The 25,855-nt window shown below is 43.8% G+C and overlaps 1 protein-coding gene across 2 annotated transcripts; it reads left to right on the forward strand.

Annotated features, from left to right (window-relative positions):
• The first annotated feature begins 4,494 nt into the window (after positions 1-4,494).
• LOC108415799 (protein asteroid homolog 1-like) lies at positions 4,495-25,445 on the forward strand. Of its 2 annotated transcripts, none has more exons than XM_017688848.2 (5): positions 4,495-4,545; positions 5,531-6,820; positions 9,536-9,752; positions 15,313-15,472; positions 24,812-25,445. In XM_017688848.2, the coding sequence occupies exons 2-5, from the start codon at positions 5,570-5,572 to the stop codon at positions 25,227-25,229; spliced, it is 2,046 nt and encodes a 681-aa protein (XP_017544337.2). In that variant the 5' UTR covers positions 4,495-4,545; positions 5,531-5,569; the 3' UTR covers positions 25,230-25,445. The 2 variants fall into 2 exon arrangements, with proteins under 2 accessions (XP_017544337.2, XP_017544338.2); XM_017688849.2 differs by lacking the exon at positions 4,495-4,545 and adding an exon at positions 5,232-5,283.
• Positions 25,446-25,855: the final 410 nt, after the last annotated feature.

Raw genomic sequence — 25,855 nt, forward strand, 5'->3', positions numbered from 1 at the left:
TTTGTAAGTTTGCCCACTGACAAAGAAATGAACAGTCTATAACTTTTAATGGTAAGTTTATTTTAACAATGAGAGATAGAACATTGAACAGAACATCCAGAAAATCACATTATAGAAAATGTATAAATTGATTTACATTTACAAGGGACAAGATTGTAGACCTGCAAAACCATAAGCAAGAAGCTGGGTGAGAAGGAGACAACTGTTGGTGCAGTTGTTCGAAAATGGAAGAATCACAAAATGACCATCAGTTGACCTTGGTCTGGGGCTCCACGTAAGATCTCACCTCGTGGGGTATCAATGATCATGAGAAAGGTGAGAAGAAGAAACATATTAAGGTTTGAGTTGCCAAGCGACAGCCTCGAAACTTTAAGGATTTAGACATGATCTCCAAAGAGGAGCGGACCAAAATTCCTCCTGATATGTGTGCAAACCTGGTCAGCAACTACAAGAAACCTCTGTGCTTTGGTTTTGCCAGGAAGTACTAAGTCTTGTTTTGCTAGGACAACAATTGCACCAACAGTTGTCTCCTTCTCACCCAGCTTCTTGATTATGTTTTTGTAGCCCATTCCAGCCTTGTACAGTCTTGTCCCTGACATCCTTAGACAGCTCTTTGGTCTTGCCCATAGTGGCGAGGTTGGAGTCTGATTGATTGAGTGGACAGGTTTCTTTTTATACAGGTGACAAGTTGAGACAGGTGTCTTTAATGCGGGTGACGAGTTGAAATGGGGAAATCTAACCAGTCTGTGAGATCCAGAACTCTTAATGGTTGGTAGGGGATCAAATACTTATTTCACTCAATGTAATGCAAATCAATTTATACATTTTCTACAATGTGATTTTCTGGATTTTCTGTTCAATGTTCTATCTCTCATTGTTAAAATAAACTTACCATTAAAAGTTATAGACTGTTCATTTCTTTGTCAGTGAGCAAACTTACAAAATCAGTGAGGGATCAAATAATTATTTGCTCCACTGTACAAATAAAACTTTTTCTTAGGCTCTTTCTCAAGTACACACTTAAGAACAAACTTAGGAAGAATGGGGGCCACTCTTATGAACTTCTTAGTGTTCGTCTTAGGAACCTTCCTTTCTTCTTTCTTAAGAAAGTTTTTGTGATTCTGACCCCAGATAGTCAAAGCTAAAGGAGCTACTGTGCTGCACCTGCATCACACAATAATCTGAACAGAGCCTTGCATTACAAACGGCTGGTAGTTTGGATCAGTGGAAATGGTCTGTTTCACCGCAGACCTGACTGAAGCTACTGTTTAAACTAAAGCCACACTCTGGAGTTGAGCTCTGTTTCCTTTTAAAGCTGAATGGTTATATTATATAATCAGTTTTACAGCAATAAAAACACTCATTTGGATGCGAAGTGAAAACTGACCAGCCTGACTGAACCCACATAGGCTGGCTATGTGGCAGCTCAGGAGGCTCTTCATAAACCTGCTTGAACACTTTTTCACGTGTAAGAATGAATTCATCAGCCAGCACAGCAGCTTCACAGACTTTTCTCTCATTCAATTACACTTTGACAACACCATCTGACAAACAGCTCTTGAATTCTTCTAATTATTTAAACTCCTTATCCAGCATAGTTTCTTTGTCTCTAATAAGCTCTACAGAGATCTGGCGCTGAACTTTCTTATAAGGCCTAAACGTCTGTCTAGATTGGTCTACTAAACCTGTATAACCTGCACATCTCAGAGTTCAGGACATTCCAATAAGTGAGATTTTACAAAAGTGGCGACCAAAGCAGCCAAAGCTCTTAAATAATAAACATAGAGCTGAAGTAACTTCTTATTCACCAGCTTCTCGTGTGAATGTTCTGTTCCACCTTAAATGGCGCTGCAGTCACACTGAGGGGCCTTAAACACAGTGGCGGTTCTAGAAAAATTTACCAGGGGTTGTGCAGAGTTTCGGCAGGGAGACGGTGGTGTGAGAGCTGTGTCGAGAGTTGCTCTGCCTCTCCTATTAAGGCGCAAGCACCCACCCCACAGCGGAATGGAAGCCAATGACATGGCAGAAATTTTGAGGTGGCATCTGGGGTGGCCAAACAGATTTCAGGGGGGTCCTGGTCACCTCGGCCACCTCTTTAAAACCACACCTGCTTGCATGTGTAACCAACTTTGAAAAAGAAGCTGGTGAATACAAAACTGACATCAGCTTCAATAAATGCATCAATTTACCTCAATAAATGATGCATTTGCCTCAATAAATCCATCCTTAATGAGTAAACACTTCAAACTTTAATGATGTTTAATGAACAGCTGTCGAGCAGCACAGCAGTGTTGTAATAGCAACCAGAGCTGCTGGACTTTTGAACCCCATACCAGACAGTTTAGGGCCAATTTGACTAAAGGTCAAATATCAGGCATGTGAGCCAGGTGCTGGACAGCGTCATACAGTTATGCCTACACATTTCCTCCATGAGATTAGGAAAAAGAAAGTTATCTTCAAATATATTCTGGGATTCTATTTGGAAATATCAATGTATAGAGTGTATGTATGTGGCATCATAACTGGATGAAAACGGCTGTATTTGGATTGAAAATGCAGCATAAACACTGATCTATACAGGAAGATGTATACACTATGATCTATACAGTAAGAGATGATCTATACAGTAAGATGTACACACTATCATCTAAACAGTAAGAGATCATCTACACAGAGAGAAATGGTCTATACAGTAAAGTGTATACACTATCATCTATACAGTAAGAGATTATCTATACAGTAAGAGATTTTCTATACAGTGAGATGTATACACTATACAGTGAGATGATCTATACAGTGAGATGTATACACTATCATCTATACAGTAAGAGGTGATCTATACAGTGAGATGTATACACCATCATCTATATAGTAAGAGATGATCTATACAGTGAGATGTATACACCATCATCTATACAGTAAGAGATTATCTATACAGTGAGATGTATACACCATCATCTATACAGTAAGGGATGATCTATACAGTGAAATGTATACACCATCATCTATACAGTAAGAGATGATCTATACAGTGAAATGTATACACCATCACCTATACAGTAAGGAATTATCTATACAGTGAGGTGTATACACCATCATCTATATAGTAAGAGATGATCTATACAGTGAGATGTATACACCATCATCTATACAGTAAGAGATGATCTATACAGTGAAATGTATACACCATCACCTATACAGTAAGGAATTATCTATACAGTGAGGTGTATACACCATCATCTATATAGTAAGAGATGATCTATACAGTGAGATGTATACACCATCATCTATACAGTAAGAGATGATCTATACAGTGAGATGTATACACCATCATCTATACAGTAAGGAATTATCTATACAGTGAGGTGTATACACCATCATCTATACAGTAAGAGGTGATCTATACAGTGAGATGTATACACCATCATCTATACAGTAAGAGATGATCTGTACAGTGAGATGTATACACCATCATCTATACAGTAAGGAATTATCTATACAGTGAGATGTATACACCATCATCTATATAGTAAGAGATGATCTATAGAGTGAGATGTATACACCATCATCTATACAGTAAGAGATGATCTATACAGTGAGATGTATACACCATCATTAAGTTAAGTTAAGTTAAGTTAAGTTAAGTTAAGTGATACTATTTTGATCCCACAACCGGGGAAATTCCATCTCCGCATTTAACCCATCCATGCAAGTGAAACACCACACACACACTAGGGGGCAGTGAGCACACTTGCCTGGAGCGGTGGGCAGCCCTATCCACGGCGCCCGGGGAGCAATTGGGGGTTAGGTGTCTTGCTCAAGGACACCTCAGTCATGGACTGTCAGCGCTGGGGATTGAACCGGCAACCTTCCGATCACAGGGCCAGTTCCCTAACCTCCAGCCCACGACTGCCCATCTATACAGTAAGGGATGATCTATACAGTGAAATGTATACACCATCATCTATACAGTAAGGAATTATCTATACAGTGAGGTGTATACACCATCATCTATATAGTAAGAGATGATCTATACTGTGAGATGTATACACCATCATCTATACAGTAAGAGATTATCTATACAGTGAGATGTATACACCATCATCTATACAGTAAGGAATTATCTATACAGTGAGATGTATACACTATCATCTATACAGTAAGAGGTGATCTATACAGTGAGATGTATACACCATCATCTATACCGTAAGAGATTATCTATACAGTAAGATGTATACACCATCATCTATATAGAAAGAGATGATCTATATAGTGAGATGTATACACCATCTTCTATATAGAAAGAGATGATTTGTACAGTTAGAGATGATCTACACAGTTAGAGATGATCTATACAGTAAAAAAACAAACACTCCTCTCAGCTGAGCTGCTCTTCTGCTTGTCTTTAAGTTTCGCTTTCCTCTGTGTGACGCACAGTTTCGCTTTCCGTCCTGCTTACATAAACAAGCGCCCCGCGCGGGCACGAGCAGAAACACAGAAGCCCAGGCAGCGCGCGCGCTCTTCTTCATTCTCCCGGAAAAATAGGTAAATCATCCTCGACCCTATTCAGGTTAATATGCGCGCGAGTATTTCAGACAGTCGCCTGTTTGAGCTCGAGCGTGAAAATGAATTAAAACGCTTCAGAAAGTTTAGCCGAAACTTATAAAGTCATATTTTGTAGAACTTGTTTCCGTTCTTATTGCGTCTGTCATAAAAAAGCTGGTTTTACACAGAATATGGTTCTCTAAGGGTTCTTTTAGGACCGTTTGCATGCTTAAATGGTTCTCTGCATCATGAAATTGTTCCGCAGATTTATGCAGAATGTGCTGTATATGGTTCTATATAGAACCTTTTTGAAAAGGATTCTATCTAGCACCAAAAGAGGTTCTGTTATTGTTACAATACAAGCTTGTTACAATAGAAGTTGCTATATAGAACCCTTTTCCAAAAGATTCTATATAGAACCATATACAGTACATTCTCCATCAATCTGATCATTCTTTTCATGGAATGTTTATGGTTCTATTTAGAATCATGTTCTTTATTAAAGAACCCTCAAAAAAAAACATTTTAAGTGTGTACAAGTGAGTGACAGTAGCAGAAAACTTTTTGGTGCTATATAGAATAACGTACAACACATTCTCCGTCAATCTGAAGAACCATTTCACCATGCACAGAACCATTTTAGCATGCAAAGGGTTCTATGTAGAAATTGTGGAAATGGAGTACTAAAAAACTCTTGAGGAACCATCTTTGTAAAGTGTCCACTCTTAAACTTAAAAAGTAAGTAACCAGGTTTACTTTGAGTTTGCCATACGTGTAAAGTTTATAGGAGAATAATCTGTTTAAGTTTGTTAACTTAATATTTGAAGTGTTTTCAAGTTTGAAAACAGCATAATTTTGTTCACTGTACATTTCAGAATTATAGGCCACCTCTAATCCTGATAAAGGCCACATAAAACCTGGTAACTGCAATAAAGATTGATGATTAAATAATTCATACTGGGTTGTAAATTTGAATATTTTGTAGGTCTATATTTTGTTGCCCAGGACTCCAAAAGAGGGCGCCATGGGAGTCCAAAGACTCAAGAGGTACATCGAGGGCAACAATGATGTCCTAAAGAGGCGATACTTCAGGAAGAGTAAGCTCATCATCGATGGATCCAATCTGTACTACAGCCTCTACTTCAGTTTCCCCTTGGATCAAGTGCACGGAGGAGAATATGAAGGCTTTGAGAAAGTGGTCAGTCGCTTCTTTGCAAACCTCAGAATCTGCAAAATCGAGCCCTACGTTGTGCTCGATGGAGGGGATGACATCAGCGATAAGAAGTTTGACACCCTGAAACAAAGAACCCAGGACAGGATCAAGAGGGCCGACGCCTTATCCAAAGGACGACGAGGAGAAGTCCTTCCAATCCTCATCAAGAACGTCTTCAAACAGGTCCTCAGAAAGCTCAAGGTGCCACTTATCCAGTGTGTCGCCGAGGCCGACTGGGAGGCCGCAGCTCTGGCTAACGAGTGGAACTGTCCAGTTCTGTCTAATGACTCTGATTTCTTCATATTCGACATCAAGGGAGGGTTTTTACCCCTTTCTGACTTCAACTGGAAGAAAGTGGAGTCAATGGAACAGTCCAACAAAAAGTACATTGTAGTCAGTTGGTATTCTGTTAGTAACTTGTGCAGCACCTTTAACTGCATGAACAAACACCTTCTCCCTATTTTTGCCACCATCTTGGGCAACGACTACGCCCACCTGGACAAAACACTGTTTCCAAACTGGACAAAGTTCTCACTTATTCCTGGAGTAAACTGCAAAATCGATGGCTTGCTCAGGTGGCTGTCATGCCATAAGGGTCCCAAGGACGCAATTAAAGCCCTTCTGAGCATGATTACAAACCCGAGGGATTCAGTGACGGTCCGCAAGGTTCTCAAGGAGGGCCTCCAAGAGTACCGCCTGACTCCCAGCTCCATAGCTCAGTTCTTCAAGCGAGGAGAACCACAGAGCAACCTCCCAAGACCTTTACAGAGCCTGCCGGAGTGGTTCCTGAAGGCCCTGGGCGAGGGCAAGCTCAACTCAATCCTTCTTGACGTCCTCACACTGCACAGGGTCACTCTCAACTTTTCGGTCCAGGATTTTAGCCTCCACAGCAACAATCTGACCTCAAGACCCATACGGCAGGTCATTTATGGCTTAATGGTGCAGGCCGCTGCAGAAGAAGAGCAGTACAAGGTAGAGGAGTATGACAGGCAGGGGCTGATGCTAACCAGCTCCAAGGTTCCAGCCATCTCGACAAACCTTCAGCTGGACACACTGTGGGAGGTAATACAGAATTTCCTAGCTTTATTTTTTTAGGCATATTAATAGATATAGAATGTATGTATGTAGAATATTGCTCAGAATCAATTCTGCAAACACAGCCTGTTTTGCATTTGCCATGGTTGTGATATCACAATCATATTTCCATACGACCACCCATTCAGCCTACAACGGTTTGACCCCGCCTTTTCAGCCTACAGCTGTTTGACCCATTCATCCTACAGTAGTTTAGCCCCACCCATTCAGAGAAGATGCCTTTATTATCATTGCCTAGCGTACAAAGAAATTGAGCAGCAATCCAACGGCACTTTACACACAAAATAATTAAACATACGGATAAAACATATAAAGTGCAGATTTAAGAAAAATTGTATATACATATTCTAAACAGACAAAGTCAAGTCAGGTAGCAGTTAGTTATTGCTCATTCCTTGGATAGCTTATAGAGTTATATAATATTGCACATCTTAAGAATTATTGCACAGAAAGAATATACACTCACCAGCCACTTTATTAGGCACACCATTCAGTTGCTTGTTAACACAAATAGTTAATCAGCCAATCACATGGCCCAGTAGAGGTAATTTGTGCCCTCATGGGCTGCATCATGAACCCAGATAATTCAGCTACTGTCATCAAAGCCCTCACTGAAGGACTTCAGGTCTACAGTCTCGCTCCAAGCTCCATAGCTAAGTTCTTCATAAGTGAGAAAACAGCAGGCTTCCAGGCCCTTTACAGAGCCTGCCTGAATGGACCCTCAAGCCGTTGGCCAAGGGCAAGCTCAACTCCATGATCACTGATATCCTAGCAACGCAGAGGATTATTCTAAAAGTTTCCATTGAGAATTTTCAGCACTGCAGCAGCAATCTGGCCTCCCGGCCCATACGACAGGTCATTTACGGCTTACTGCAGTGCACCAGGCAGAAAAACAGTAGCAGGGACGACTTACCTGAAGCAGAGGTAGAGGAGTACGACCGGGAGGGGCTAAAGTTAACCAGCTTCAGGGTTGCAGCAGTCCTTCCAAGCCTGGCCATTTCAGACCTTCACCTGGAGACACTGTGGGAGGTAATGCAGTAGATGCTTGTGAAGATGATTACAATCAGTTACCAGTTTATTTTGGCCACCCATCTTGTATTATTGGAAGTTTTATTAGAAATGTCTGCCATCCAGGTGCATTTTGTGGGTATATAGTTGTAGACTAAGATTAAGATACCCTAATTAGTCCCACAATGGGGACATTTCCACATTTAACCCATCCGTGCAGTGAAACACCACATGCACATTAGTGAGCACACACAGTAGAGGGCAGTGAGCTCACTTGCCCGTAGTGGCAGGCAGCCCTATCCACAGCACCTGGGGAGCAGTTACACCTCAGTCACGTACTGTCACACACTCAAGTACACCTCAATCATGTACTGTCAGCACTGGGGATCGAACGGGCAACCTTCCGGTCACAGGACCGGCTCTAACCTCCAGCCCATGACTGCCCCCAACAAAAATGAACAAAAATTATATATTTTTTTGAAAAAGACAAGGCTTAAAAAGTTAGATTAAGCAAGATTTCACATTGAAAGATTAGCTTAATTAAAGTTTGATGTCACGCATGTCATTGCTAGGTTGAGAGTGGTCCACCACCCAAATATATCTAGACATGAATGGCTCTGTGGTCAGAAACTGGCTAGCAAAACCAGGATGGGGAATGAATTTCCGATCTCTTAAGCAGTTAAATGAACACAAATCTAGCAGGTATTCAAATTACTTGTATGCACAAGTCTTAGGGGTAGTTCTTTGGGACCAGTTCTTCTCCAACATGCAGGTTTCGCCTCTGCAACATCCAAAAGGTTTAACCCTTTCTCTTTAGAAGGCCACCCAGTGCTTCTTCAGTCTCAAGGCTTGACTAATGCAACTTGCATCTGGTTGGTCTTCCTATGCGGGTCAAGAGGCCCTTACAGCTGAACCAGAATGCAGCAGCATGGCTTGTCTTCAATCTTCCAAAGTTCACTCACATCTCTCTTCATTAGCTTTCCTTCACTGGCTTCCTCTCATCAAAACTTGATCCACACCTTAAGCCATTCAAGCTTCAAGCAGAGCTTGGCTTGAAGCACCATCACCATCTAAGACAGAAGGAAGACAAGCATCAAGACTCTTCTCTGTGCTGGAGGCCAGGTGGTGGAAAGAACTTTCACTGGTTGTCCGAACAAAAACCCTCGCTGTGTTTAAATGAAAACTGAAGAACATCTCATTAAGACTAAACTAATCTAGCCTGTTTAAATATCTTGCGTTGCACTTACAAGGTATCAGCATAGACTCTTGTTTCTGGTAGAGTCAGAACTCAAGGGTAGTCTGTATTGTAACCTATTCCTACCTAAGATACATTCTCTGAGTGGACAAGTGTAAAGCTACAAAGCGCACCTATACTGTAGGTGTTTCTGATAAAATGGCCAATGAGTGTAGAAGGACCTAATAAGCTGGCAATACTTATGCTAACCTTCTTTCAGAGAAAGTAAACACCCACGCAGGCTGAGGCACATATCTGTAAGACTAGGTTTAAGCTAATATGTGGTAATAGGATGATAAGACTGATAGGTGGTTGGTATAGTGTAGTGGGTAACACCTCTGCCTTCTATGCTGTAGACTGAGGTTCATTCCCCACCTGAGTAAGCACCCTACACTATACCAATAAGAGTCTTTGGGCAAGACTGTTCGTTTATCTTCTAGACATCCTGGCATTTGCGGCTCCAGATTTTCTTGGACACTTTGGGCGTTTCGCAAGTCCCCGAGCGGCTCCATGTGCTTCCCAGCCTGCAGCTAGCTGTGTATGTCACATGCTACTGGCTGAAACACGCACAGCCTGAGCCCAGACCAGAATTCTTCTGGGCCTTGCTGGTTGGCCTGGTGTATGGAGAGCTGTCCAGAGATCCACTCACAGAGAAAGGTGAATATATAGCTTTGGAGCTTTAATAAATCATAATCAAGGCATTAGGTAATGTAACCCAGGGTCTCAGTGAATGAGTGAAATGGTTTTATGTAAAACAAATCATCTCTTATAAACCTTTACTCTGCTGTAATATCAGCTTTACAGCCTTTGAGCCCATTTGAACCTACGGTGTTCTGCAGTGGACACTTACAAAGGATGGTACTTCAGTGGTTCTTTAAAGAAAGTGGTTCTATAGAACCATGAATACTCAAAAGAACACTTTGCCTGATTAAAGAATTCTTTGCATCATGAAAGGGTTCTGCAGGTGAATGGAGAATGTGTATTCTGATGGAGAATGTGCTGTAGTTGGTTCTATATAGAACCTTTTGGTCTAGATAGTACCAAAAGGGATTTACTGTTGTTACAAGCCAAAGAACCCTTTTCGCTATGAGTGTAGCTTTTAGCTAGCACACATCATGAAAGTGTTCCTCAGATTGATGGACATTGATGGAGTTCTGTGGATGGTTCTATATAGAACCTTTTAAAAAAGGCTTTATATAGAACCCAAAAGGGTTCTCCTATTGTTATGTCAAGTTTGTAACAATAGAAGAGCCTTTTTCAAAAAGGTTCTAAATAGAACCATCTGTAGCACGTTCATGCACATTCTCCATCAATCTGAAGAACTCTTTTATGATGCAAAGAATCATTTAATCATGCAAAGGGTTCTTTGAGTGTTCATGGCTCTATAAAGAACCATGTTCTTTACTAAAGAACCCTTGAAGAACCATCTTTTTAGGAGTGTAGTAATTTTATTTCTTAAAAACAAATCTTTGCGCTACACTTCCCAGCCTCCACCTGCATTTATTTTTCTCACTGACCTTACATTGACTGTCCGGGGCTAAGGTCAGGAGATTTCTAGAACTGGCTTTCTTTTCCAACCTATATTGAAGGTACGATCTGGACAAGGTGTTACCTTCAGAATGGCAGATATAACCTTAAATCTAAAATCTAAATTTAACATAAAACTGGTCGTTTATTAGCGAGCAAAGTTACAAAAAACACTAAGTATGAGATGAAGTTCACAACCATGAAAACATTTGCATTAAATTGTATCCTATTGAAATATCCATCCATCCATCCATCCATCCATTATCTTCCGCTTCTCCGGGGTTCGGGTCGCGGGGGCAGCATCCTAAGCAATGAAGCCCAGACCTCCCTTTCCCCAGCCACTTCCACCAGCTCTCCAAGGGGGATTCCGAGGCGCTCCCAGGCCAGCTGGGCGATATAGTCGCGCCAGCATGTCCTTGGTCTTCCCCAGGGTCTCCTCCCAGGTGGACTCGCCTGTGACACCTCCCTAGGGAGGCGTCCAGGAGGCATCCTAACCAGATGCCCGAACCACCTCAGCTGGCTCCTCTCGACGTGAAGAAGCAGCGGCTCTACTCCGAGTCCCTCCCGGATGACTGAACTTCTCACCCTATCTCTAAGGACACCCTGCGGAGGAAACTCATTTCGGCTGCTTGTATTCGCGATCTTATTCTTTCGGTCATTACCCAAAGCTCATGACCATAGGTGAGGGTGGGAACGTAGATCGACCGGTAAATCGAGAGCCTTGCCTTATGGCTCAGCTCTTTCTTTACCACAACAGACCGGTAAAGAGCCCGCATCACTGCTGACCCAGCACCAATCCGCCTGTCAATCTCCCGCTCCCTTGTACCATCACTCGTGAACAAGACCCCGAGATACTTGAACTCCTCCACTTGAGGCAAGAGCCTATCTCCGACCCAGAGAGGGCTCTCCACCCTTTTCCGCCTGAGAACCATGGTCTCGGATTTAGAGGTACTGATTCTCATCCCAGCCGCTTCACACTCGGCTGCAAACCGATCCAGCAAAAGCTGAAGTTCGCGGCCTGATGTCCCCAATAGGACCACATCATCTGCAAACAGCAGCGATGTGACCCTGAGGTCACCAAACCGGACACCCTCCATCCCTTGACTGCGCCTAGAAATTCTATCCATAAAAATTATGAATAGAATCGGTGACGAGGGGCAGCCCTGACGGAGTCCAACTCTCACTGGGAACGAGTCTGACTTACTGCCGGCTATGCGAACCAAACTCCAGCTTTGTTTGCACAGGGCCTGAATGGCTCGTAGCAAAGAGCCATGTACCCCGTACTCCCGAAGCACCTCCCACAGAATACCCGGGGGAACACAGTCGAATGCCTTCTCCAGATCCACAAAGCACATGTGGACTGGTTGGGCAAACTCCCATGAACCCTCCAGAATCCTGGAGAGGGTGAAGAGTTGGTCCAGTGTTCCACGACCAGGGCGGAACCCGCACTGTTCCTCCTGGATCCGAGGTTCGACTATAGGCCGGACTCTCTTCTCCAGTACCCCTGCATAGACCTTGCCAGGGAGGCTGAGGAGTGTGATTCCCCTGTAGTTGGAACACACCCTCCGGTCCCCTTTTTTAAAAAGAGGCACCACCACCCCAGTCTGCCAGTCAGTGGCACCGCCCCCGATGTCCACGCAATGTTGAAAAGGCGTGTCAGCCAAGACAGCCCCACAACATCCAGAGCCTTGAGGAACTCAGGGCGGATCTCATCCACCCCTGGAGCCTTGCCACCAAGGAGCTTCTTAACTACCTTAGCGACTTCGGCCTCAGTAATGAACAAGCCTATTCCCATGTCCCCAGACTCAGCCTCCTCACTGGAGAACGTGTCAGTGGGATTGAGAAGGTCCTCAAAGTATTCCTTCCACCGCCCAATGACATCTTCAGTCGAAGTCAGCAGCACACCATCTCCACTATATACAGTGCTAGTGGCACACTGCTTTCCCCTTCTGAGTCGCCTGACGGTTTGCCAGAATCTTTTCGGAGCCGACTTAAAGTCACTTTCCAAGGCCTCACCAAACTCCTCCCATACACGGGTTTTTGCCTTGGCGACAACTGAAGCCGCAGATCGCTTGGCCTGTCGATACCTGCCAGCTGCCTCTGGTGTCCCACAGGCCAACCATGCCCGGTAGGACTCCTTCTTCAGCTTGACGGCATCTCTCACCTGGGGTGTCCACCACCGGGTTCGAGGATTACTGCCCCGACAGGCACCAACTACCTTACGGCCACAGCTACAGTCAGCCGCTTCAGCAATGGAGGAACGGAACATGGCCCATTCTGAGTCAATGTCCCCCACCTCCCCCGATATCTGGTCAAAATTCTGACGGAGGTGTGAGTTGAAGATCAATCTGACAGGTTCTTCTGCTAGACGTTCCCAGCAAACCCTCACTATGCGTTTGGGCTTGCCTAGTCTGACCGGCATCTTCCCCCACCACCTGATCCAACTCACCACCAGGTGGTGATCAGTTGACAGCTCAGCTCCTCTCTTTACCCGAGTGTCCAAAACACATGGCCGCAAGTCCGATGACACGACTACAAAGTCAATCATTGAACTGCGGCCTAGGGTGTCCTGGTGCCATGTGCACTTATGGACATCCTTGTGTTCGAACATGGTGTTCGTGATGGACAAACTGTGGTTTGCGCAGAAGTCCAAAAACTGAACACCACTCGGGTTCAGATCAGAGAGGCCATTCCTCCCAATCACACCCCTCCAGGTCTCACTGTCATTGCCCACGTGAGCGTTGAAGTCCCCCAGTAGGACAATAGAGTCTCCAGGAGGAGCACTTTCAAGCACCCTTCCCAAGGACTCTAAGAAGGCTGGGTACTCTGAACTGCTGTTCGGTGCATAAGCACAGACAACAGTCAGGACCCGTTCCCCAACCCGAAGGCGTAGGGAAGCTACCCTCTCGTCCACCGGAGAAAACCCCAACATACAGGCACCGAGTCGAGGGGCTATGAGAAAGCCCACACCTGCCCGCCGCCTCTCACCATGGGCAACTCCAGAAAAGAATAAAGTCCAGCCCCTCTCAAGGAGATTGGACCCAGAGCCCAAGCTGTGTGTTGAGGTGAGCCCGACTATATCTAGCCGGTATCTCTCAACCTCGCGCACCAACTCAGGCTCCTTCCCCGCCAGTGAGGTAACGTTCCAAGTTCCAAAAGCCAGTTTCAGCAACCGAGGATCAGAACGCCAAGGCCCACGCCTTCGGACACTGCCCGATCCACAACGCACCGAACCCCTACTACTGCCCCTCCCATTGGTGGTGGGTCGATGGGAGGGGGGACTCATGTAACTCCTTCGGGCTGGGCGAGGCCGGGCACCATGAGTAAATGCCCGGCCACCAGACGCTCGCTGGCGAGCCCCTCCCCCAGGCCTGGCTCCAGGGTGGGGCCCCGGTAACCCTGTTCCGGGCAGGGTACACAAGTCCTGTTTTTGTGTCTTCATAGGGGTTATTATGGATCACACTTTGTCTGACCTGTCACCTAGGACCAGTTTGCCATGGGAGACCCTACCAGGAGCTTTTGCTCCAGACAACATAGCTCCTAAGATCATTCAAGCACGCAAACCCCTCCACCACGATAAGGTGGTGATCCAAGGAGAGGCCTATTGAAATATATGATCCAAAAAGGTTGTCCAGAGGGATGTCCAGAACAGCCGGAAACTGCTTTTTATGGCTACTGTAAAAAATGGTTAAATACTTTATGAAAATTATCTCCAGGTAAATGAAAGAGGCGGAGTCAGTAATGAGAAGTCTAGACAGTGAACACTGATATGTGATCTTTCTTTCTGTTCCTTGAAGATCTATTGCCTAATTTTGATGTTTTCAAAACTGAAATGGGGCCCCATTTAGGCCTGATCCCATTCCTATTTTTATCCCTATCCCTTGTTTTTGAGTGTCTCTTTGTCCCTCGGGAAAAATGAATCACAACGGGTAGAGGTTGCAATCTTCCCTCTGAAATGGGATCCTCAAATAAAATGAGCATCACTTCATTAACAGCTACTAGTGCTGCTCTGTAGACGACCCTGCCAGTCTGCAGTGACAGCAGAGGAGGGTAAAGTTCAGCTCCTCTCTGCTGGGCTTTAGTTACATTTAGGGCATCATATGATCTTCAAAAAGCTTCTCTTTCAAATTTTCTTGTTCCACCTTAAATGGAGCAGCAGTAATATTCTGGCGCTTTAGGCGTGAGTAATGCTGGACAATTTAAGATGGAATGGGTAATTTAGCTAGCTAGCTACAGAGACTTCAGCATAGCACCAGCAGTTTTTTATGCTGAAGAAAAGGATCAAAGCACACAAAAAACATTTTTTAACAGAGAAAATTCTCACATTTGTGGGTTTCTTTGGTCTCTTGTTTATGTATTTTGCCAGTTTTTCTTTTTTCCTCATGTCACTCTGGAGTCTCTGAAAAACCTCTGTTTGGAGTCCCTGAAAAACCTAACACTTCACCCTCACCCCTCTATCTCAACAAGAATTATGACACCACACACCTAGACATGAACGCACAAAAGGGAGGGCTAAGGGCTGAGTGCAAGGGGCGAGGGGTGAAATGGGACGGGGCCTTTGTTTCTTTACCTTCCCACAGCTGGCTGATTAAATACCCTGTTCCAGTGCTTGCAACGTAATAAAAACAATAAAGAGGGGAATGAATTAGATTCTGTGCTTCGCTCATTTTTTTCTCTTCTTGCTTTGTAGCCGTGCCAAAAAGACTGAAGAACCTGAAAAGCCGTAAAGAGGAGACTCCTCTGGACCTGGAGGCAGCTCACGCTTACAGTCAGTGGCAGGGCAGTCTGAGAGACAGTATCTGCCTCAGTCAGCTGCTGGGCAACCCAGTGTCTGAACCAGAATACGCATGGTAAACATCAGCTATTCCTTCCACACCATCAGAGCTGAATAATCGCCATCGCTGTCTTATTATAACTCACTTAAGCGTGAGACATCTCACCGTGATGGTGTGATTAACACCTGCTCCAGCATGCAGGTGTGTTTTAAACAGCAATCAAGATCCTGGGAAACTTGGAGAAAGAAACCCAAAACACACAAATATTAAGAAAAGGAGTTTTGTGAAGGAGGTGAACCAAAAATGGGTGGATGGGTGGGGTGGGGTGTTGGAGGAGGTGTTGGAGGAGGTGGTGGTGGTGGTGGGGACATTGTGTAAAACATAAATAAAAACAGAATACAATGATTTGCGAATCCTTTTCAACCTATATTCAATTAAATACATTACAAAGACAAGATATTTAATGTTCAAACGAATAATCTTTGTTTTGGCAAATATTCACTCATTTTGAATTTGATGCCTACAACACATTCCAAAGAAGTTGGGACAGGGGCAACAAAAGACTGCGAAAGTTGAGGAATGCTCAAAAAACACCTGTTTGGAACATTCCACAGGTGAACAGGTTAATTGGAAACAGGTGAGTGTCATGATTGGGTATAAAGGGAGCATCCCTGAAAGGCTCATTCACAAGCACGGATGGGGCGAGGTTCACCACTTTGTGAACAACTGCGTGAGCAAATAGTCCAACAGTTTAAGAACGTTTCTCAACGTGCAATTGCAAGGAATTTAGGGATTTCATCATCTACAGTCCATAATATCATCAAAAGATTCAGAGAATCTGGAGAAATCTCTGCAAGTAAGCAGCAAGGCAGAAAACCAACATTGAATGCCCGTGACCTTCGATCCCTCAGGCGGCACTGCATTAAAAACCGTCATCATTCTGTAATGGATATTACCACATGGGCTCAGGAACAATTCAATAAACCAGTGTCAGTGAACACAGTTCGTCGCTCCATCTACAAGTGCAAGTTAAAACTCTGCCATGCAAAGTGAAAGCCATATATCAACAACACCCAGAAACGCCGCCGGCTTCTCTGGGCCCGAGCTCATCTGAGATGGACTGACGTAAAGTGGAAAAGTGTCCTGTGGTCTGACGAGTTCACATTTCAAATTGTTTTTGGAAATCGTGGACGTCGTGTCCTCCGGGCCAAAGAGGAAAAGGATTGTTGTCAGCACAAAGTTCAAAAGCCAGCATCTCTTTTTTTTTTTTTTTTTTTTTAACCTGTCATGTCTGGCCATTTTTGCAATCGGAATGGTAATCCGAATGTACTGATGTACCAAACATATTTGTTTTCACAAGAAAAAGCTCTATAGGTTACTAAAGCCTATTCTTGTTAAAGTTTGTATTTTATTTGTTTGGCCAGGCCTGACAGGCAATAAAAAAGAGGACAGGAAAGAAAGAGAAGAAGGGAGGAAAGAGAGAGAAAAAAAAGAGATAATAATAATAATAAATCATAATAATGATAATTAAATAAGTAAATAAATAAATAGAAAAAATAAAAATAAAAAAATAAAAATAAAAAAAAGAAAGAGAAAAAACAAATAAAATAAGTAAATAAACAGACAACTAAATAAAAATAAATAAATAAATTAATTAATTAATTTAAAAAAAGAGAAGGGGAAAAAAACAATTATACAGATATACATACATATTCACATATCTATACATATACATATACATATATACACCCAGACATAATTCTACTATTTGCTGCTACATACATACACATGTTTACATATCTATACATATGCATATATACATATACACCCACCCACCACACACAATTCTACTGTTTGCAGCAATGTGTATATGTGTGTATACGCGTCCACGTGTCATGTGTCATGGAATGTGCTCAGCAATGAGGGCAAGAAGCCGCAACCATGCCCCCGTGGTCCAGAGACAGATAGGGAAGGACCCGGGGGACCCGGACCATCCACAGCCCATTAGGAACTCAGGAGACCTGAGGCCACACGCTCCGACGGCCACCGCGCGCACACCCCAGAGGACGAAGAATGGAGGCCCCAGACAGAGCGCCCACAGACAAAGGGCAAGTGACCGGAGAGCCAGAGGCAATGAGCAGCCCACCCCCCGGCAGGCCAACATCCCCAGCATGAGCCGAGCATGCGGCCCCCGAGGCCCCAGGCGCCCGAGACCGGCCGACCCCCGGCAGGACCCCCCCATGCCAAAGAGGCCCAAACCAACCCCAGGACACAACCGTCAAGGGAGCAGGGCAGGGACCACGCCAAGATGTCCAGCCATGCACCCAGGGACCCACAGGACACCCATACCCCGGGGGGGGTGGAGTCGGCAAGCAGCGGGGAGCGGTGGGGAGGGGTAACTCCTGCCCACCACCATGTACCACAGATGTCCAGGCTCAGCAAGTCATAGACCCAGGCCCAGCTGTCCACACACACATGCTCACATGCACCCACACACACCCACACACACCAGTCACCCACTCATGCACACACACGGAACATACATGGACTCACAGTGTCGGCGGGCGGACACCAGCACGGGCCAGCGGCAAACCAGGCCGGCCAGTCCCCCCACCAGGCAGGGTGCACCAAACCGGGGTGTGAGAGGACCCGCCCACCCTCCCCCCACACTCAATATGTGTGCGAAATGAAAAGAATGTGTGCGAGCTACAGTGCAATTAAAATTGGAGGGACAGAGGCAATGTAGTACTGAATAACAGCACACTGCCACACTGCCCCCCAAGGCCCTCAATGTCTAATGTGTAAATAAAATTGAGGGGCAGGTAGCAGTGAGCAGATAAGTGAGGTCACCTCAGCAGCGCCACCCACCATCCACTGAGTGACACACCTGCCCCCCAAAGCCCTGTGTGTACTGTACTGTGTCATGAAATGTGTCATTGTAAGGGGGGAAAAAAGGGGAGGAGTGAGACATCATGCATCACAGCGAGCAGAGCCAGGTAGGTGGCCCTACTCACTGCAGCATGGGCCCCCCTCCCCCAGAACCCCCATGTGTAGTGTGATGTTTGACTGAGTGGGAGGAGGGGAAGGGTCAGGATAAGAAAGACCGAGAGGCAGAGAACTACCCCTCGGAGGAAGAGAGCCAGCTGGCGCTAACTCACTAGGCACCCCGGTTTCCTACACCCGGCCGCGGCGCAGGGAAGGCCAGCCCTGGGCCCGAAGCGGCCACGCCCCCAGGACACTACCGCGCTCCAGGCCGGCGCCCGCCCACACAGCTGACACAGCACAAAACATACACCCCCACACGCACACAAAAGACAACAATTATCGCACATACTCACGATTACAATACACATACTCACAATGACAATACACATACTCACAATTACAATACAAACACATACAAACACACACACATACATACCAACACAAACACACTCACCCGCAACAAACTTCACACCCACCCATATACACGCAGACACAGTGGTCCTGGGTCCAGAACCAACCGGCCCTATGTGGTTGTCCCCCTACTTGAGTGCCCCACCCCTCCTCCCGGGAGGCATCCAGAATCCCGGAATGCCAGACAGACACCCCGGCGCGCCCCAGACCCCCCACCACCCGGCGGTGCGCCCAAGGGGGCACAGACCCTTCCAGCGCAGGGAGGAGCCCAAACGGGAGACGGGCGACCCCAGGCGCCAAGGCCCTAGACCCTGCACCCCGGCCCACACAGAGGAGGCCAGCCCCCCGGACGGGGCCCGCACCCACCCCCACGGGCCCCCAGATCCCCACCCCAAGACCGTGAGCGCACACATCCAGGCCCCCCACCATCAACAACAGGGCCTGCACACAGAAACCGCAGAGCGGCAGCCCCCGTCTCCAGTCCAAGAGCCATCAGACACCCAAATCTGGATTTTTAGTCATTTTAAAAGTGTTTAGACATATCTGTGTCCAGAAGTTTTCATCCGGGATGATGGAAAGATCTCTCTCCCATTTTGTAATTGGAAGGGATATTGAATCATTAATTTTTAATAATACCTTGTATATTTTTGATAACAGTTTAGGGGTATAGAGGTTTAGAAAGTCTGTTATCCACACAGGGATTTCTAGATTTAGATTATTTAGATTAAATCTTGCCTGTATGATGGACCTCAATTGGTGATATTCCAGAAATTTGCTACTGCTAATTTCATATTTTAAAATAAGATCTTCAAATGAAATAAAGGTCCCATCATGAATAACATGTTCTAAATTATATATTCCTTTTTCTTGCCATTCTGAAAAATTCAGTACTGTCTTTTTCCGACATATATCGGGATTGTTCCAAATGGGTGTTAATTTACAAGGGATTAGTGAAGACTTAGCCATCTTTAAGAATTCCCACCAGGCTATCAGGGTGGTGCTTATTGTAAGGCTTTTAAAGCAATTGTAATGTTTATTGCTGGAGCTAATGAAAGGCAAGTCAGATATTTTCAATTTCCCACAGAGTGTTTGTTCCAGATCCAGCCATGGACTGTCTGAACGGTTTGATTTCATCCACCTTGAAACATACTGTAGTCTATTGGCTAAAAAATAGTGATAAAAATTTGGTAGTTCTAGACCACCGCTGCATTTTAGCTTTTGTAAAGTCTTCAAGCTTATTCTAGATGTTTTACTTTTCCATAAAAATTTAGAAATATATGAGTCTAGCGACTTAAACCAAGCAATAGAAGGTTTATTAGGGATCATTAAGAACAGATAATTTACTTTAGGCAGAATCATCATTTTTATTGTGGCAACTCTCCCCATGAGAGATATAGGTAGAGAGTTCCAACGTGTGAGATCGTCCTCTATTGTTTTTAGTAGAGGAATATGGTTCAGTCGTACCAGATCTAACAGCCTGGGAGAAAGATTTATACCTAGATATCTAATGTTGCCCAACTGTAGTGATGTAGTTATGATGTTCTGAAATTTACAATTCAGAGGCAAAACTGTTGATTTACTCCAATTAATGGAGTAATCTGATACAGATGAGAACTTATCTATAAGTGTGATTGTCTTTAGAAGAGCGGTTTGTGAGTTCCCGAGGAAAAGTAATACATCATCAGCATAAAGGCTTATTTTATGGTCTGTATTTTCTGTTTGGATTCCTTTGATGTTTACATTCTGTCGGATTTTTGCTGCTAGTGGCTCAATGAAGATGATAAACATTGAGGGAGAGAGTGGGCAACCTTGTCTAATTCCCCTCTGCAGACTGAAGCTTTGTGAGATAAGATCATTTGTCCTAACCCGTGCATTTGGAGAGCTGTATAATGTTTCGATCCAGTTTATAAAGGATGGGCCAAATCCAAATTTATGTAGAACTGCTGACAAAAATGTCCAATTTACCCTGTCGAATGCTTCCTCTGCATCTAAAGAGACTACTATTTTTTCTAATTTGTTAATGGAACAGTAATCTATTATATTTATTAGTCGGCGTGTGTTATCGGCCGAGTGCCGGCCCTTGATAAAACCTGTTTGGTCCGAATGTATAATATATGGAGTGATTTTTTCTAATCTTCTTGCGAGAACTTATTCTATAATATAATTTTAATATAAATAATTTTAAGGTCTACATTAATAAGAGAGATTGGGCGATAGCTAGATGGAAGTGTTGGGTCTTTGCCTGGTTTAAGAAGCAGGCTAATGTTGGCCGAGTTCATGTTTGGAGAGATTGTGTGGTTATTCTTGATTTGAGTCACCATCCTGAAAAAAGTAGGTTCTAACACAGGCCAAAATTCTTTATAGAATTCTGCTGGGAAACCGTCTGGGCCTGGGGCTTTATTATTTGGAAGGTGCTGTATTGCCTTATAGAATTCAGATGATGAAAACGGTGAATCAAGAGTTGTAATCTGATCCTCATTTAATTTAGGAAGATTTATGTCATTAAGAAATTCTTCAATTTCAGCATCAGATGGATTAATCTGTGATGAGTATAAGGCTTCATAAAAGTCTTTAAAGGAGTTATTTATTTGTTGTGGGTCATGAGTAATATTACCGACCGAGTCTTTAATAGAGTGAATAGCTGTTTTTTCTTTATTCAGTTTTAACTGATTGGCCAGGAATTTTCCAGATTTATTTCCATGTTCAAAGTTTTCCAGACGCAACCTCTGCAACATAAATTGTGTCTTCTTATCAAGTATTTCATATAATTCCAATTTAAGTTTCCTCAGGCTGTTAATTATATTTTCTTGTGGTGATGCAGCATAGGCATTTTCTAAAGATTTAATTTTCTGTTCCAATTCTAATATAAGTGTTTTTTCTTTATTTTTCTTATGTGCGCAGTAAGAAATTATTTTACCCCGCATTACTGCCTTTCCTGCTTCCCATAGAACACATGGCGATATTTCCGGCAGATTATTTTGTTCTAAGTATATAGCCCACTCTCGTTTAAAATAATTAATGAAATCTTGTTCTTTAAGTAATGATGTATTAAATCTCCAGTTCCTAGTTGGTGGTGTAACTCGTTTCTGTGTCAGAGACATAGATACAGGTGCGTGATCACTAATAGTGATAGGATGTATCTGAGTGTCTGTGATTTCCGTCATCATGGAGCTACTGACTAAAAAGTAATCCAAGCGGGAGTGGGAGTGATGTACTTGTGAGAAAAAACTATAATCTCTCAGAGTGGGGTGATGTGAGCGCCAAGCATCGCAAAGACCAAAATCCTTCATGTATTGTTTAAGAATGTCTGCAGACTGCCAGTTTCTTTGACTCACTGCTGTACTGAGCCTGTCAATCTCTGCATTAAGTCCCCTCCTATTACAAGTGTGGTGTCAGAGTGATCAGCAAGTGAGGTGAAGAAGGTATGAAAGAAGGAGGGATCATCAAAATTTGGTCCATATATACTGGCAATACATAAATCTATATTCTGAATAGATAGATTAAGTATTATAAATCTCACTTCGGGGTCTGACATCGTGTTTCTAATAGAGAAGTTTATCCTTTTGTTAATTAATATAGCTACACCTCTTTGTTTAGAGTTGTAACAGGCTGAGTACATATGAGGAAACTGTGAAGAGGAGAGTGTGTGTGCAGATGTTCTGGACACATGTGTCTCCTGTAGGAACACAATGTCAGCCTGTAAGTCGTTTAACCGGTTAATAATTTTCACCTTCTCCCTTGAACCAACTCCACGCACATTCCATGAAACAAATCTCAGTGTGCTCATACTGAAATTAATCGAGAAGGTGTTGCGTGCTCACTGAAGATATGTGTGTGTGTGGATGTGTATGTGAGTGTACACTGCATGTTGTGTGTCCTGTATAGCATTGTGTGTGTTGTGTAGCAAACATGTTGGATGCAGAAAGAAAAGGAAAGTGTGCTCCAAAGTGACAAATATAGCAAAAGAATGAGGAAAAAAAATTAATAATAATAATAAAAATAAAATAAAAATAATAATAATTACTTAACATAAAGTCCACTATGCTGTCTGAACCGGCATTAATTGTTATATACAGACATGTAAAAAAAGAAAGAAAAAAAAACCACAAAGAAGATAGAGAAAAAAGGCGTTTGTATACACAGGTCACCTGATCAGTATAGCCATGGCGTGGTTTCCTGGTCGTGATAGAGCTGTCCGTTTATGTAGAGTTTATCCACCGCGATGACAGCTTGTGAACCTTCTTGAATATGTTTTTTCCGGAGAGGGAACAGGATTTTGCGTCGCTCCAGGATCTCTTTAGGAAACTGATCGTTGACGCTGAAATCCGTTCCTCTCAGCTCCCGTCCGCGGCTCCTCACCAGCTCTTTCTGCTTGAAACGTTCGAATTTGGCTACGATTGGTCTGGGTCTGTGTGCCCCGGGTCGCTTAGCTCCTATACGGTGAACACGATCGAAATTGATGGTTTTAACGGTGTCCTCCGGGAGCTTCAAGTAGGATTGCAAAAACTCCTTCACTGTCGTTTCCGGGTTTTCTTCCGATTTCTCCGGTAGACCCGAAAACACGAGGTTGTCCCTCATGCTGCGGGCCTGGAGCTCGGTGACGGTTTCCCTGATTTTTTTATTCTCCTCCGAGAGCCGGGTCATTCCCTTGGTGAGGGAATTCACCGACTCTCTGAGAGCGGCGTTCTCCACATCCAGTGCTTCCACCTGCTGTTGGCTGAACTCTACCGACTCCCGGAGAGCCTGAAACTCCTTGTGAAGAATTTCCAAAATGGAGAGGCGAGCGTCGAAACTGGACAGCTTCTTATCAATGGACTCCAAAATGTCCGCCATTTCGCTGGACTGAGAAGAAGCCCCTGGTGAATCTTCTGGGTGACTCCTCTTAGTGGATGGAGCTCCTTTGCTGCTGGACGGAGTGTTGGTTGGTTTTCCCATTAGGACTCGGTCGAAACACTCGTCGATGTATGCTTGCAGACTGTCCAGATCTTCTTCACCGTCCTTCAGTGTACTTCCGGTAGTGAGTAACTTATTAATATAAATTTTATAGCTTTTAAAGTTGTTTTATAACTGTGTTGGCTAGGAAAACTAATCCATGTAGTTTATAGATTACTGACTTGCTGCCTTGCTCAATATTGCCGAGGTTCGCGTTGAGGTCTGCGTTACTACAGCATAGCGTCTTCCTGTTCTCTTCCTCTTCCTGTCTCTCCTTCCTCTTCCTGTCTCTCTTCCAGCATCTCTGATGGTGTGGTGGTGTGTTAGTGCCCATGGCATGGGTAACTTGCACATCTGTGAAGGCACCATTAATGCTGAAAGGTACATACAGGTTTTGGAGCAACATATGCTGCCATCTAAGCAACGTCTTTTTCATGCACGTCCTGCTTATTTCAGCAAGACAATGCCAAGCCACATTCTGGACGTGTTACAACAGCGTGGCTTCGTAGTAAAAGAGTGCGGGTACTAGACTGACCTGTCTGCAGTCCAGACCTGTCTCCCATTGAAAATGTGTGGCGCATTATGAAGCATAAAATACAACAATGGAGACCACGGACTGTTGAACAACTGAAGTTGTACATCAAGCAAGAATGGGAAAGAATTCCACCTACAAAGCTTCAACAATTAGTGTCCTCAGTTCCCAAATGCTTATTGAGTGTTGTTAAAAGGAAAGGTGATGTAACACAGTGGTAAACATGCCCCTGTCCCAACTTCTTTGGAACATGTTGCAGGCATCAAATTCAAAATGAATGAATATTTGCAAAAAACAAAGTTTATCCGTTTGAACATTAAATATCTTGTCTTTGTAGTGTATTCAATTGAAAATAGGTTGAAAAGGATTTACAAATCATCGCATTCTGTTTTTATTTATGTTTTACACAACGTCCCAACTTCATTGACATTTGGGGTTGTAAATATGGGAAAATTCATAGTAGACAAAGAATAAATCCTAGTAGATAATGAATAATTAATAACATTTACAGAGTTTCTCAAGATTAATAACTGCTGTTATTTTCTGTTGTTTAGGTTGTACAGTGGGGTGCTGGTACATGCCGTAACCCGGGAGCTGAAGAAGGGTGTCAGTCCAGAATCCCTGCTGGCCAGAGCCCCTCAAGCTCGGCAGCTCTACCAGCAGCTGAGGGAAGCAGTGGAGCTCGAGTTGGATGATGACATGAAGACGAGGCTCAGAGCAGGCAGAGAGAGGCCAAGCGACAGTCCAGCAGGTGAGAAATGTGCAGACGACCTGATCACCATGTTTGAGCATCTGATGGGCAGAGAAGAGGAGGATGACGAAGATCCCCGTGGGAGAAGGAAGAAGAGCGAGGGCAGTAAACGTGAGGATGAGATGTACGAGCAAACCTGCAGCCTTCGCACCAGACACAGAAGTAGATCTCATAAAACTGACCCCAGAGCCAAGAAATACCAGAACTCCTACTGGGAGTGAAACCTGGAGGCCAGCCAGAAGTGTCCCCAACTGACTGACTGACCAATGAGAAACCAGTTTACTTTTGTTGTTTACTACTCACATCATTCGCAGTTTATTTTTTGATTCAACCCATATGAAAATATTCCTGTTACATCACTACGGCTCTGATTTTAACCAATCATGTGTTTTTTAATTCATATATTGGAGTGAGTGGCAATTAAGGATGTAAATTAAGCTAAATTTTGTAGTGTTAATACTAGCAAATTATTTGATGATTCTCTCAATGAAGGATTATTTGTGGTGTCAGTGTTTGACCAAGAGTTATTATTGTTTTCATGATCACTATGTATGCAATAAAATCTGTGGCAGGAATGAGACAAACTATCATAGCAATGCAACTTACTATTGTTTTCAAATGTTCTAATTTCTAACAAATAATTGGCTCTATTTGACCCTATGGATATGTGAACTCATCTTAGCATTTGTTTAATAAAAAAATATAATAAATTGAGTAAATTTGGGCTAAACCAAATAGCTACTGAAGATCTGGAGGCTGAGCTGTGCTCTGCCATGTGTTTGGACATGCATAAATTTCCATAACTGCTCAGCAGTGACCACAACTACTGGACAGTAGGAGTTCATAA

Source organism: Pygocentrus nattereri, chromosome 24, assembly GCF_015220715.1.
Source record: "Pygocentrus nattereri isolate fPygNat1 chromosome 24, fPygNat1.pri, whole genome shotgun sequence".
Lineage (NCBI taxonomy): Eukaryota > Metazoa > Chordata > Actinopteri > Characiformes > Serrasalmidae > Pygocentrus > Pygocentrus nattereri.